General features: G+C 42.7%; 1 protein-coding gene across 3 annotated transcripts in view; it reads right to left on the reverse strand.

The window, feature by feature from the left end:
* Window positions 1-10,508, reverse strand: part of CPA6 (carboxypeptidase A6) — a 62,263-nt gene extending 51,755 nt beyond the window's left edge. For 2 of the 3 annotated variants that reach the window (XM_081204862.1, XM_081204861.1), the window contains exon 1: window positions 9,734-10,508. In XM_081204862.1, the coding sequence (XP_081060988.1) occupies window positions 9,734-9,852 (119 nt within the window). In that variant the 5' untranslated portion in view covers window positions 9,853-10,508. Of the gene's footprint in view, window positions 1-4,313; window positions 4,355-9,733 lie in introns of all 3 variants that reach the window. The other variant, XM_081204863.1, reaches the window with a different exon arrangement.
* Window positions 10,509-14,771: the final 4,263 nt, after the last annotated feature.

Here is a 14,771-nt window from a genome sequence, read left to right on the forward strand (position 1 = left end):
TAATTATTTGCTGTATGCATTTTTAACTCTTATAAGATATGTTTACTAATGTGAAATTTACATTATATACCTTATGTATGTACAATTTCAATCCTGCAAATTCAAGGCAGCAGCTGAGTTGCTGTTTAGCTGCATACTCCTTAAGACCGTTCCTTCTTGTCAATTATTGAAACTGCAGCTTCTGATGCAACTGTTATTTATACAAGTTTTACTAGGAATGAAAGTTAACATACAATAGATTTTTCCAAAGTTAATAACTGATCCCATTGGTTTTAATGGGATTTGAGACTGCTTAACTTTGGCTGGATTTTCTCTATAATAATTTATATCATTGGTTCAGGCAAGAGACCCTAAATAATGGCATAATGGTAATATTATTGCTTCCCACGGATTATTAATTTACGTAGTTTTGAGAAATGTATGCCTTATGGGTTGGTCCAATTAGTTACTCAGCTAGCAGAACAATTTATAGACTTGGGCTGGAAAATATTTTGTTTGTAAACATCAGATTTATCTGTTCATGTCCTAAGTACTTTGATTTTTGAAAAATTGTTTGTTTGCTTAATAAATAAAATTTATACACTGCTTGATTGTAAAAAATAAATAAAGTGAGTTACAAAAAAGATAGCTAGGAGGAGAGGTTCCTGTGGGTGCCGGCGAAGACCTCTTCAACTACCTGTGAATGCACGAAAAGCTACTGTAGGTTTGGGGAACCTGTGACAGCTGTTACTGGACTATAACTCCCATCATCCCTGACCACTGGCCATGCAGGCTGGGGTTCATGGGAGTTGGAGTTCAACACATCTGGACGGCGTCAGATTCTTGAACTACAGGGAAATAATTCATGAGTGATGTTGATGACAGTTGGTCTGTTTAATGTAACATTGTAAGAGTTTCCCCCTTTTTAAACAAGAAAAAAGGCAAGTGATCTCTGCTTAAAATTAACACGCTGATTATTCCAGTATGGCTTGTCTCTGATATTCCTTTGTTGTAGGGCAACATCTGGTACCTAACTGCCAGTTGAAAGGTAAGTACCGCACATGCAATTTGATTGTGCAGCAAAAGCTGCCAGCTTTCAGTCCTTTACTGCACACAATAAAATCTTTTTGGAATAGTTAATTTTACGCTACTGTATCTCTTTTCTTTTTCTCCGAGGCATTGTGCAGTCCTCGTTCCATTCCAATACCATTTCAGCTGTGCTTCTGCTATTCCTACAGTTGTTAAAATGGAAAAGAAACTTGCCTCTCTCACTTTGTAATATGCCACATACACATTTCATGAAGATCAGCATACTGTTGGTTAACTTTTATAAGACAAAGGTGAAAAACTGGATAAATGCACCACTGCTAGGCTATGTCTGCATCTAAAAACAAGCGTTTCTCAAGCAAATGCACATGCCATTAGATCTTTTCAGTGAGTGATCAATTTAAAATAGGCTGTCCCTCTGTATTTTTACTAAGAACTAAGTTCCACATATTGGGACGCGGGTTGCACTGTGGGTAAAAGCCTCAGCGCCTAGGACTTGCCGATCAGAAGGTCAGCGGTTTGAATCCCCGTGGCGGGGTGCGCTCCCGTCGCTCGGTCCCAGCGCCTGCCAACCTAGCAGTTCAAAAGCACCCCCGGGTGCAAGTAGATAAATAGGGACCGCTTACTAGCGGGAAGGTAAACGGCGTTCCGTGTGCTGCGCTGGCTTGCTAGATGCAGCTTGACACTCTGGCCATGTGACCCAGAAGTGTCTGCGGACAGCGCTGGCCCCCAGCCTCTAGAGTGAGATGAGCGCACAACCCTAGAGTCTGGCAAGACTGGCCCGTACGGGCAGGGGTACCTTTACAAGTTCCACAGTGGTAGACAGCAAGGTATTAATTAGGCAGCAAACTGAGGTAATGTAGCTTCCCCCACCTTTGACACCTGCACATTAGGTGCAGATGTTTGCCTATGTGATTAGAGAACACCAATGTCCTTAGGCTTTCCTGGAGGCTGGAACCCTGTCCAATTAAGAGTTCCACTGCACAGTGCCTAGAGATCTATGAGCATAGCCTTTCCTTCTGCAGAAATCCATGCCTAGGTGAGTGTGGAGCCATGGGAAGCCTTGTGCTCTTGGAGCCAGTAGCACAGCCTCACTGTCCCCCTCATCACAGGGAACCCCGCTTCACATGTATAAAGCTTGAAGGGGGCTAGTGAGATACTCCCAAGTTTTAGTGAGCATAGTAGGGCGTTCTAACAAATAAATAGGTTAAGAACATAAGAAGAACGCTGCTGGTCAGACCAAAGGCGCACCTATTCCAGCATCCCATTCTCACAGTGGCCAACCAGATGTCTATGGGAAGTCCCCAAGCAGGGCATGAGTGCAAGAACACAACTCTTCCCAGTTGTGTTCCCCATCAACCAGGATTCAGAACTACCTCCAATATTGAGGGAGTACACATGGTCTTATCATCCATGAGTCTGTCTAATCTACTCTGAAAGTTCTACATTTTGGAGGCTGCCACAACATTTGTAGTACTGCAGACCCTCCAAGTGCCCCTGTTTTCCACGGGACATCCCTGATTTACAGAAGCTGTCCTGGTTTCTGATTTGATCCCAGAATCTCCCGCTTTTCCTCAGCATGTCCCTATTTTTATTGGAGAAATGTTGGAGGATACGGGGTTATCCAACCCCCAAGCCTGTCTGAAGGCAATCCACTATAGGGAAGTTTTTGTAAATGTTTATTGTTTTACTATGTTTTTATATATGTTGGAAACTGCCCAGAGTGCCCAATAAGATGTGTGGGGTAAAATTATCATCATGGAATGGAACGTCCCTATTTTCATTGGATAAAAGTTGGAGGGCATGGTACTAAGTTCTACAGTTTAACAATGTGATGTATTTTAGATTTATAACCACCACCCCCAGACATTGTGTTAAATGCTTAGGGTGTTACTCTGAAAGGATTCACTCTGGGAGCCAGGGATGACATATTTCCCAATGCATTTTTTACTTTTAAGTAGTTCTAGGGATCACTCATCTGATAAGAGCAGTGGCATAGGGGAGGAAAATTATCCCCCCATAAACTTTGGGTTAGGGGCCTGCTTCCCTTACCTTTTGTAATACTGCTTAGCTACTCTTTCTAAAACTAAAGGGGTGTTTAGTTTTATTAACATTGGTAGGAATGCAGTTAGAGGTTGTGTGTATTATTAAAGCCCTCTACTTTTCCCTCCACAATTCAAAACCAGCTTCGGAGGTGGTCTTTAGATCGGGAAAATGGCACGGGGAAAGGGTTCATCCCCCCCCCCCCAAGTCATCGCTCCACTCAAATCCAGAACACCCTGCAACTGCTTTAAAGGATAAAGACATAAATGTTGAGAGATCCCATCATGTATTGTGCCATTTTACTGGTAAAATGTTTTAGATGGTTGTTATTGTTGTAAGTCTTAACTGGAGGAAAGGTAGTAAAACCTGCAATCACCTGGGAATTACTGTATTACCCAATTTATAGCTGAAAATGATCGCAAAAACAATTTATAGGTTCAGAGTTGAGTGAACAAGACCCCAAGGAATACTTGTAGTTCCTGCAGTAAGCCTGGTAGGGTACTATGGGGATGTCTGAGAAACAAGCAAGTTAAAAATTAGATCTCCAATAGCTAACCTTAGCTGTTGATAAAAATGAATAGTTGCTAAAGGAGAGGGTCTGATGAACAGTACTAAAGCCATTTTGGATAATACACTAAACCATAGTTTAGCATGACAAGAATGAACTGCAGCAAGCATTGGGCTTTCATACTCCTCTTTCTTTAGTGCAGCTACAAAGGGTTTGGGAAACTGTGGCTTTTGCTTTTGCTTAAACATAATAGGCCATGTCATGTTAAGCTTAAGTATGGTTAGGAAACAGGCCAATTTCAAACAACAGTTTGTGAAGCTGGCTTATTTTCACTAACCATGAAAGACACACAAAACTGTGGTTCATTTAAAATGGAAGCTGAAACTTCCAATCTCCTTGTGACCGTGCAGGAGGAGGAGAGGGCAGGTGGCAATGTGCAGACCCAGAGGAAGGGAGGTTTGATACACTTAAAACAATTTAATGGTCTTGTCTTCCAAGGATTTCTGGACCCAGTTCTGAAAGGGTGAAACTTGAGCTAATACTTGATGCATCTGAGCAAATGGGCTGTAGCACATGAAAGCGGTTTGCCAATTAAAAATAGTCAGAATTCACCCACAACTTCAAGTGCCCACACCTCTTTTTTTACAACATATCTGACACTCATTTTAAAGTACTGACTTCCAAGGTAAAACTCTTACAGTTTAGGGTTAAAATGAAAACCTATTTTTCAACCTACATGGCTTTTGGTTCCTTTGAGGTATGGATTTCAGGAAGGATCTGCTCTGACATCATGATGGATTACAACAGTAGGATTACAGATGTTGGGGCCAGAGGGAGAGACTTTTTTCTTTTTTTCCAAGTGTAAGCAACAAAGCAGATAAGGACAAGCCGAGCACTGTACCTGCTTGGATGAATGAGATAATAAGAACTTGCATTTTGTAAACAATAACAACAATAATTTTATTATTTATACCCCGCCCATCTGGCTGGGTTTCCCCAGCCACTCTGGGCGGCTTCCAACAAAATATTAAAATACAATAGTGCGTCAAACATTAAAAGCTTCCCTAAGCAGGGAAGATAGGAAACAGTGCTCATTCCATCAACAATGATGGAGTCCAACAAAGTCCAACGGCATCTGCTGCTCTTGAATTGTCTCCGTTCCAGGTGGTTTTATAAGAATTACTATTTGACTTCTGAGGAGGCTTTATGGCTGAAGAATGGGATGCAACCACTCTGCACAAACAAACAAACAGAGAGGAAGGGCCGTGGGGATGAGGAGGTCAGTGTGGTGCAAATTCACTATCAGGACGACTGGACTGCTTCTGCCTATGTGTTTCCACCACACTGATCTCACCACTACCTTTCCCTCCCAGTAAGCAGCAGCAATTCAGCTGTCAGGAGGTTAGGTGAACACTGCTGCCCGCTACTGATTAAATTTATATATTGTGAGCTCTAGCTCTCTCTGCTGTTTTTGTTTTTTTGATTCCGCTTTTAGACTTGGCTGTTTTGGGTTATTTTTGTACTTGTTTATACTTTGTTGGCCATCAGTTCTTTTTTAGATGGGAACAGTAGTGCATACATTGTTTTATAAATAAATGCATCAAATTTTTATTTTGAAAAATTCATCTTATTTACAGCCATCTTCAGAATTCAATTTATTCTTCTTATATAAACAGAATGGAAGTCCCACCCCCCGCACAAGTTCTGTACATAGTCCAAGGCTGAAATCCTATGTACACTTACTTAAGACTAAGTCTCACTGAAGTTAGTGAAACTTTTCTGAGTTAACTGTATAAGGAATGTGTTGTAAGGCAATCATATGACTCTTGTTGAGATCTTTGATTGATGAAGAATTTACTGCCAAACAAATCTTCTTCTGGAAAATGGTGACTCTTCCAATAACCACTGTATAATAACAAAGCTTTTACAAGGGTATACTGCCTACCCAGTTTTAACTAGTATCTAAAACCTTTAATGTTTAAAGTAAAAACTATCACTTAAAATTAAAAGATAAATGATAAATGGATCTCTCTTTAGTGTCTGCTTGAGAACACTTTTATGAATAATTCCTAATAGTATGGATGTTTGACAAGAATCTATTTTTATCCTGCATTATAGTATTCACAAACTTTATAAAAAGAAGCTCATGTCAATCATCGGATTTTACTTTGCTTAATACAATAAATTGCACATTGTAATTTATAAGCTACATAACCAACTTACTCCAGTGCAATCCCACTGAAGTTAGGTTAAGACTGTGTATTCCTTTTATTGTTAAGTAGTTTTGTGGTTCCGCCTCTGCAATTTCCAGAGTAGTTTAACAATTAATCCCTCTTCCCAGGGAACTCTGGGAATTGTAGCTCTGTGAGGGGAATAAAGTTCTCCTAACAACTCTCAGCACCCTGCAGTTCCCAGAATTACTTGGGGAAGCCATGCCTGTTTAAGGTAGCATGATACTGCTTTAAATGTATAGAACAGATGAAGCAAGAAATTGCATGGCCATCTGTCAGGGATGCAATAATCCTGCACTGAGCGGGGGTGGGGTGGGATTAAATTACCTCAAAGGCCCCTTCCAACTCCCAAATTTTATACTTCTCTGAGGACAGAGGTTTGCATTTACCACAACAGAAGAGTAACAGCAACATGGATTCATTGTTCAAGAGCCCTGAAGCACTTTTACAGTATGACTGAGGAAAACAGAGACAGAGAGAGAACTAACTATGGTAGTTACAAAAGGGATTTGATGTGGTGGGAAACTTTAAACCTGAAGGCTTCATCGAAGCCTAAAGGCAACTTAAATAATGTGGACCTGCTGTTATTGTTCACAAAGGGTACTAATTTCATTGTACTGGCAACAACTGCTCTCTACAATTTTTTAAATCCCCTCAATAGCTGAAGTTCTAGCTTGCCTATCGTTCCTCCAGTGAACTTTGTTCTTGTGCTACTAATCACAAACCTAAGCAATCTTCTTTAAGCATTCGTTAAGTTTTTGGCCTGTCTTGACATCATCAGGAAGGGTCAAAATTGTGGGGGGTTGTTTTTCACCAGGAAGATACCTGCAAGTAGGCACTGGACTCAGACCAGAAAGCAGCTGCCATGTGTTAAGTGCCCTGTCACTGCTAGTGACCTAGGGGTGAAATCCTTTATATCGTATTACCCGTTCCATGTACTTTCTTTTCCTAAAGCGTATGGAATGTTTTTTAAACTTCAGTGAATGGCTGTGTTTTAACTGTGGAATTCGCATGCCTAGCCTTAGTACTTTAATAAAAATGAAAAGGGCAAGGCCATTCTGACTTCTTTCTGCTTATCCTGAACCACCTAAAAAAGCACCACTTTGAATGAATCCTACACAGATTGTGCACTGGAAAAGGTATCGTTTTACTAGCATTGCTCTATAAGGTAAGCAATTTCTGAAGCCACAGCCAGTTATTTTGAGAACATGCACTATCTGCTTGTCCACACTAAACAGAATTAAAGTGGGGAAGGAGTACTGTATTTTTCCATGCATAAGACTAGGTTCCCCCCCTAAAAATGTCAGAAATTAGGGGGCGTCTTATACACGGATACATCTCCCCCATTTTCTTAAATCTGAGTCCCCAAAAATAGGGGATGTCTTATACATGGAAGCATCTTATAGACAGAAAAATACAGTGGGTAAATTCTTGGCATTTAACAGAAGAGCCTACTGCAATAATGAAAGTCAATGCTCAACTTTGTTTAAAGCATCTTTCCAATATGAGACATTTCCCTTGTATTCCAGGGTCACTTGTGAAAATTATTTTTCTATCTTGTCTATTTTGCAAAAAGCAGGTTGCAAACTATGTGATACAGGATGCATAATTGTTAATGCCAACTGTGTAATTTTTAAAGGCACTTAAACACAAAAATATAACATTGAACCACTTAAGGAAGCATATTTGTAGTTCAGTTGGCTGTGCTTTGGCTGGGGACATGGGAAGGTGTTCTATAATGTGTCTGATGATCTCTGTATTATCTACCCTGACGGGTAGCATCTTTCCAGAGCCTCCGATGAAATCTTTCCCATCTCCTAGTCTTTCTTCTACATAATAAACATGAGCCATGGTATCTGCCCTAGTTCCCAGCTATGGAAGTGCTAAGGCTACAGCTACTGAGGAAAGGATTTTGCATTTGTACTAAAACTAGTTGTTGGTAGGAGCTTCCACTATAGCAGAGGTGGGGGACCTTTGGCTCGCCGGATGTGGCTGGACTAAAACTCCTTCCATCCCTAATCATTAGTGATAGCAGAATCCAAAAAATACCTAAAAGGCCACAGGGTCCCCATCCCTTCTAAGCTGGAGCTAGTGCTGGTAAAAGGCATCAGAAAAATTCAAAAGCGGAAGTTGGATTTGCACAGCAGCTGTTCTGGGCTTCAAGGAATTATTTGACTACATTAGTGAAACGACAATCTCCACAACTGGAATGAAGAGAACTCTGTTGCTCTGGCCTGGCGGTGGACTTGAAGTTCTGCTCCGTCCTGCTCTAAGTATTATCTGCCATTCCATCTTGGGGAGGTGGGTAGGGGGTGGAACGTATTGTATTTTCACCTGCATCTTCCTCTTGCCAGTATCATGCCAGCCTAGTTCTTGGGTCATTTCACACCTATTTGGTTACTTACTTATGGGTCTTTAAATGTTTTATTTTATTTGTTTGTTTTCAGAATGTATACCCTGCATTCTCACCAAGGTTTCAAGACGGCTAGCAACAAAAACATGTACAAGAAAAAAAGAGAACAAAATTTAATTGTAGTCTGTCATGTTATGCTTGTGAGTCACACAGAGAGCAATGCCGTGGAGGGGCTTATAGATGTTAATAACAACAATCTGGATCAATCCATTTTGGTTTAATCAGTGGCCACCTTTATTAGCATAGGTTGTCCATCATTAATATCAATGGGTCTTCCATCTGAGTAAACGTTAAGGTTGCAACCCTGTGCACAAGTTTGTGGGAATTATGGGGATTGAGCTAGAAGACGAAAAATAATTCACTTCAAAAGGAATCTTCATTTCTGTTCTGGCTACTTTTCTGTGTGTCTAAGGCTTCAAGTCTTAGGCTTCAGCCTTATATACTGTACACACTTAACTGGGAGTAAGTTCTGTTTAGCTCAACAGGACTTACTTGTCTGACATAGGTCAGCTTGCACTGCCAATTCCGAGAGCGGTGGTTTGCCACGATGCACTGCAATTTGTAAATTCAAATTATTGTATGCAGTGCCATTTTTCTAGAAAAAGAAGTGCCAGAACTCACCATGGATATCTCTCTTGTTCTCTTATAATGGCAATGGCACCCACCTGAGAGGTGGTTCCAGCTGGGGGGTAAAAAGCCCTGCACAACATCATCTAATGTGAAAAGGATCTAGGAGTCTTAGCAGACCACAAGCTTAACAAGAGTCAACAGTATAATGCAGCAGCAAAAAAAAAAAAAAAAAAAGCTGATGCAATTTAGGCTGCATCAACTGGAGTCTAACAACCAGATCAAGGGAAGTCATAATCTTGCTCTATTCTGCCTTGGTCAGACTCCACTTGGGAGTCCTGTGTCCAGTTCTGGGCACCACAGTTCAAGGATACTGACAAGCTGGAAGGTCTGCAGAGGCGGGTGACTATGATGCTAAAAGGGTCTGGAAACCGAGCCTTGTCAGCAAAGTAGAATGCCTATTAGCATTCATACTTTCAGGTGTATATTCCTGAAGACTCAAGGGCTTTCTGCAAGGAACCTTTGGATCCTCGGTACATGGCAGAACTCAGTTCAGTCCCCAGCCAGCATGGCCAGCGGCCAAGGAGGATGAGACTTTTAGACATCCCTAGAATTGCACTGGCCATGCTGAAAATCCAACCACATCTCGAAAGCCACGGTTCCCTCACCCCTGACTGAAGAAATTAAATAAGTGAGATATGAACAATCAAGGTCCTCCGACGCTAAATCCAAGAGCGCAATTATAACGACTCACAATTCCCCAACAGTGGCTGCCATCAGCCCGTGCAAAGTGCAAGATGAGAGCAAGAGAGGCGCTACTTCCGCGCCCTGGTTGCTCCCATAAGCCCAAGCCAGCACGCCCAATGGTCAGGGATGAGGGGAGCTGGAGCGCAGCAGCCTCTGGAGAGGCACTGGGTTGGAGAGGGCTGCGCTCGGCACACTTACCCGGCGTAGCGGTTGCCGTAAGCGGAGCTTCGTCCTGCCACAGCCTGCAGGAGCAGCGGCAGCAGCAGCAGCGGCCGGAGCGGGAGAAAAGGCGCGGGCGCCGCCGCCTGAAGTTTCATGGTCGCGTCGAGGTAGGGGCCAGGATGGAGCTGCCCTGCGCGCCCCTCCGCCTCTGCCGGGCGTACAAAGGAGCCGGCCCGCCAGAGCCAGGAGGCGGGAGGGAGGAGCAGCAACGTGGAGCAGCCTCCACCCCCGGCGCGCTTTTCTTTTCTGGGAGGGGCGGGGGGTGGGCGGCTGTTTTGCGGCTGGAGCAACAGGCAAGTTCACTGGGAAGAAAGTTGAGCGCGCTTCTCCAGCGGGGGGGGGGGGGGGGCTCGACGGAGACCAATGGAGGAGGCGCGCAATTTTTTAAGCGGAGTCCAAAGCGCGCAAATGAGGATACAGATATGCAACCTGAGTCCACATTGGAGGGGCTCACAGCATTAACACCCCGAGAAGGACTTCAATTTCTCTCATAGCCTAAGCCTTGGATTCAAGCAGAAATTAAGCTTGGCAACAGGAAGATAGAATGAGAGGCAAAGGAGGTGCTGTGGGATTGGTGGACGTCAATGTTTGTTTTCCTTTTTAGTGTTTATATTATTAATTTGTAAGATTTGGATTTTTTTTATATGCTTGTTTTTGTGTATTGTTATTTTTTGTGGTTTTTTGTTGTTGTGTGGAAAATACTAATAAAATTTACTATTTAATAAATTATAATAATAAAAAAAAGAAATTAAGCTTGGCTTTCCCTCTTGGCCTTCTTCCTTCTGCCTGCTGGTAGCCATCTCTCTCTCTCTCTCTCTCTCTCTCTCTCTCTCTCACACACACACACACACACACACCCCTCAGCTAGTGCTTTTGTCCTCCTGACTATCAACAGGTTGAGGGAGAGAGGCCTACCCATTTGACGTCTGGCACGGAGCCACTTCCTTTGTTACCTTAATGACCCTTCCTTAGTTGCCATTACCAAGAAGATGGCCTGGCCACTCCAACAACTGAATCCTTGCTGGATCCAGGAATTAGAAGGGACTCAGACGTACAGCCTAATCCTGCCTCCCGAACTCACAACAATATTTACTATTGATGGAGGATTGGCTTGTACCTTGTTTTGTCAGCTAACACACCCTCTTCCCCATCACTACACATGTAAAAGAGTAGTGCTGAAACAAAGATCACCCATCTATATACTGAAAACGTAACAAAGATAGAATGAAAAGATATTTGACATGAACATACAAAATAAAAACATTCCCATGGGTGGCCTCTCCAAACAACTGTGATTCTTAAAGGGCTCTAATTTCAGCTGAGCTCTTGGTGGCAAAAGCTAAGTTTCACTCCTGGGGGAGGGGGGCACTGCACTGATGATAAATAATGATGACGATGGTGGATGTGTAGGGATGTACAGTATTTAGACTGCAAGCTCCCTGGGTCTTCTTGTACTCTGCAAAGCACTGTGCACATGGATGGATGGATGCAAATAATAATAATTTCTGAGGGAACTGTGCAAAATGTACTCTAATGCACCTGGCAGCAGTGCCAGTGGGCAGCAGCTCTCTGAGCAAAGGTGAGTAGGTGAGACCCATCATTTTAATTTCCCACAATGCATTGCTTTGTGAAATGTGCTTGGTGAACTCATAACCATGGGCGAAGCCAGGATTTTTGTGGGGGGAGGACAAGCCTTTTGTTATGGGGAGACAGAACCTACATTATGCTATGTATTTTTATTGATTTAGGGGGGCAGCTGCCCCTCCCTGCCCCCCCTGGCTACGCCCATGCTCATAATGCTGAGAAGGTAGGATATTAAGTGGTGCCCAGGGCAAACATCACTGGTGGGTGCTGTCAGCTTTTCAAGGAGGCCAGTTCCTGACTCTAGCTCACAAGTCAACAATTGGTCAATACAGCTATTCCTTTCTGGGATGCTGAAAATCAGTCACATGCCTCAGGGCATCTAGGGAATTCATGGCACATGTGTGATTTGGACCAGTGTTTTCTTTGATCACAGCTCAGTCTATTCCCTACGCTGTTGCTGCTTTCTCTTTGTGAGTTGAAGCTATAAAACTATTTTGTGGGGTTTAAAATTTTGTTCCCTGGTTGTATTTGAATATGTGAATGCATCTTCAGCATTTTCTAATTTGAATCGATTTTAGGTCTGCAAAAGAAAAGCCTGCAACTTTGTAGAAGACATTGATCTTCTGCAGAGAGCTTCAAACACACACAACATATCTTTATGTATTTTAAAATGAAAACCACTTAAAATAAAAAAAACTCTCTAAGGCAGTTTATAATAAAAATAGAATAGCAAAAATGGAAACAACATTCAGTAAAATTGCCTTAAAACTGGATCACAACAAGATAAAAGGACAAATGTATATCGCAAAACTGAGAATTCTGTCTCCCCCAAATTCTCCTAGCCATTTTTCAAGCAACTTTTAAAAACCTTGACTTCTGATGATGCAGCAGAGAGTGAAAAAAAACAAAAAACCTGGCTACATGTGTAAAAGTTTCCCCACATATCTCTGGATCTAAGCCAAAAGCACATTTCTTTGTGTACCATTTATGACTGTAGTAAGAGCTCTTTCCATCCCCTGCTCTAACACAGTGAGAAACATGAAGGAAGATTATAAAGTATTTTTATATGTCTAACTTAGGGAATGGTATAGCAGCACAGAGTTATACCAAATTATTAACGGTGTGATCCTATTTATGGCTTACTGAGAAGCAATATCCATTGAGTTCAATGACACTTACTTCCAGGAAAGTGTGTTTAGGATTGCAGCCTAAATCATTCTTAGCCCCAGGTTGACACCAGGATAATAATAAGGCAAGTGTATGAGCCTATCATTCTGTGTTTTAAATGTGCTGCATAGTACAACATGCCACCAGACTGCATCTTAGATCACAGGAGATGGTTGCCTATTTACCCCTGAGAAACAAATGCACAGGTATGGATCTTTACAAATGTATCCCAAGGTGGTGGTGTTTTTTTATTTCTTTGTTACTCAAAGACTAGTTAAAAACAGAGATTCACGCCGATCACAGAAAGACAAAAGCTTTACCATCAGTCTGACCTATTGCTTTCTCCTGACATTTGACAGTTTAATTGGCAGTGCCTCATGTGGTGGGTGCCTGTGTGCCGGCAGGGTTAATCCCATATAGCACATGCTCGTGCTTTGCAAAGCCCTTGCAGAGAAACAACAATAATAAATAGCTGGCGGCATCTGGTCAACAAAAGGGGGTGTTTTCCAGCAACAAAAGGATTTGGCATCTTGGCATTTCACAGTTTGCAAACAACATAATCCACATGGCAAAGGCACGGTAAGCCACCAAATGCTGTTCTAATTCTGAGGCTGGTTCTCAAAGAGTCTTCTAAAAGTGTTCCTGAAGTCAGATGAATGACTTGTGTCTGGCTTGTGTGTTGCAGCCAGCAGAGATCAAGCGACATACTTGCCTTTATTTTTGTGTGATGCAAAGAGTTCATTCCCCGTTCTAGTACTTCAAGGGTTGCAAAAGCCTACCCAGAAGTGCTTAGCTTCTCCCACCCCCACCCTCTCCCACTCAATCTTTCTATATATACTACCCAAGTGAGCTGCTCCTTTGGCGAAAAACCAAGCAGATGTGGACCAGCTTCAGCAATTCCGGAGATATAGATCTATTTAATGGCCTCAGCTGTTACTGCAGATTCCCACATCCCACCCTGCCACTCCCTGCCTCCAGGAGCCTCCCAAAGTCCAATTGCTACACCATGCTAATTCAGTAGCAAGTTTTCACATGCTATGAAATCATTCCAGAGCAGATCAATAAATAGTTTGGGGGGTAGCTGTAGGAAACGTGCATGTGGTCAAAGGGTGCAGTTCTGCAACCATTTAAGCCTTATCGGATTTCCTCTGCGAAGGGTCAGTGGATGAGCTCACTTTCATATCCACAGCCCTTCATATTTTTGTTTCCTGCTTGCCCACCACCTGGGCTAGGCTAGTTGTTGCTGTTGCTGATGCTGTCGTTGTTCCTTTCATTTCTATACCACTTTATATTTTTAAGAAAAAAAATGGAAGTTCCCCCAGAATGTCTGCTCTATATACATTATTTACACAATGGGCCCCACGTGATTGGCTAATTCCGGGATTCTCCTGTAGGCCAATCAGGTTGCGGATTCACTTCCACCTGGAGCTGGATTCGGTGGCTCCTGTGGACCCATTAGACTGCTGCATTCTGAATCCTATTGTCCTAGGATCAATCAAACTGCTGCATTTTGGATCCTATTCAACTCAGTACATAACATCCCCGCTCCTTGTCTCCCAGAACTAGAAGCGGCATGAAGAGGGTGAAGGAGAGGTTGGCTTCATGCAAACACATTCTCTGCTTGGGAAAAGCCCTGGATGATGTATCAGGTAACGTGCATTCTCACAGCCTTCTAAGTTCCCTGACTTAGAAGGCTGTGAAGATGCACATTACCTGCTGTGAGGATGCACATTACCTGTTTCCCCATGCCAAAATCAAATTTACTGAAACTGTCATCTGCACATGTGCTGTCATTTGTGCATGTGCAATGGCTGTCTCCAGCGTACACACCTCAGCTTTACCACAGCTTCTGTTTCCGAATCAGATGGAGGCCGTTTTGACAGAAAGTGCATCAAACAGGAAAATTTCTCCATAAGATGTAGGATACCACTAGCTTCAACTACCAGTGGTGGGAGCAGACTGGAGTTAGTAACTGTTAACATGTGGTTCTCAGCCTATTTCAAACTAAATGTACAAGTGTCTATAGAATGGCACCATTACAAATAAATGGTTCAGTGTAACTAGCACAAACATTTTCATGAACAACTGAAAACTACCAGAGGCAGCAGAAGTTGAGTTTTATTTGTTCATACTGATATGGAATAATTTAAATACAAAGGCATCTCTAGGCAGGGGCGGAGGAAGGGGTGAGCGGTGGGGGCAGTCTGCCCCGGGTGTCACCACTGAGGGGGATGACAAAATGCTGGGCGGCACTCACTGTGGG

Source organism: Podarcis bocagei, assembly GCF_964188305.1.
Source record: "Podarcis bocagei genome assembly, chromosome: 8".
NCBI classification, from domain to species: domain Eukaryota; kingdom Metazoa; phylum Chordata; class Lepidosauria; order Squamata; family Lacertidae; genus Podarcis; species Podarcis bocagei.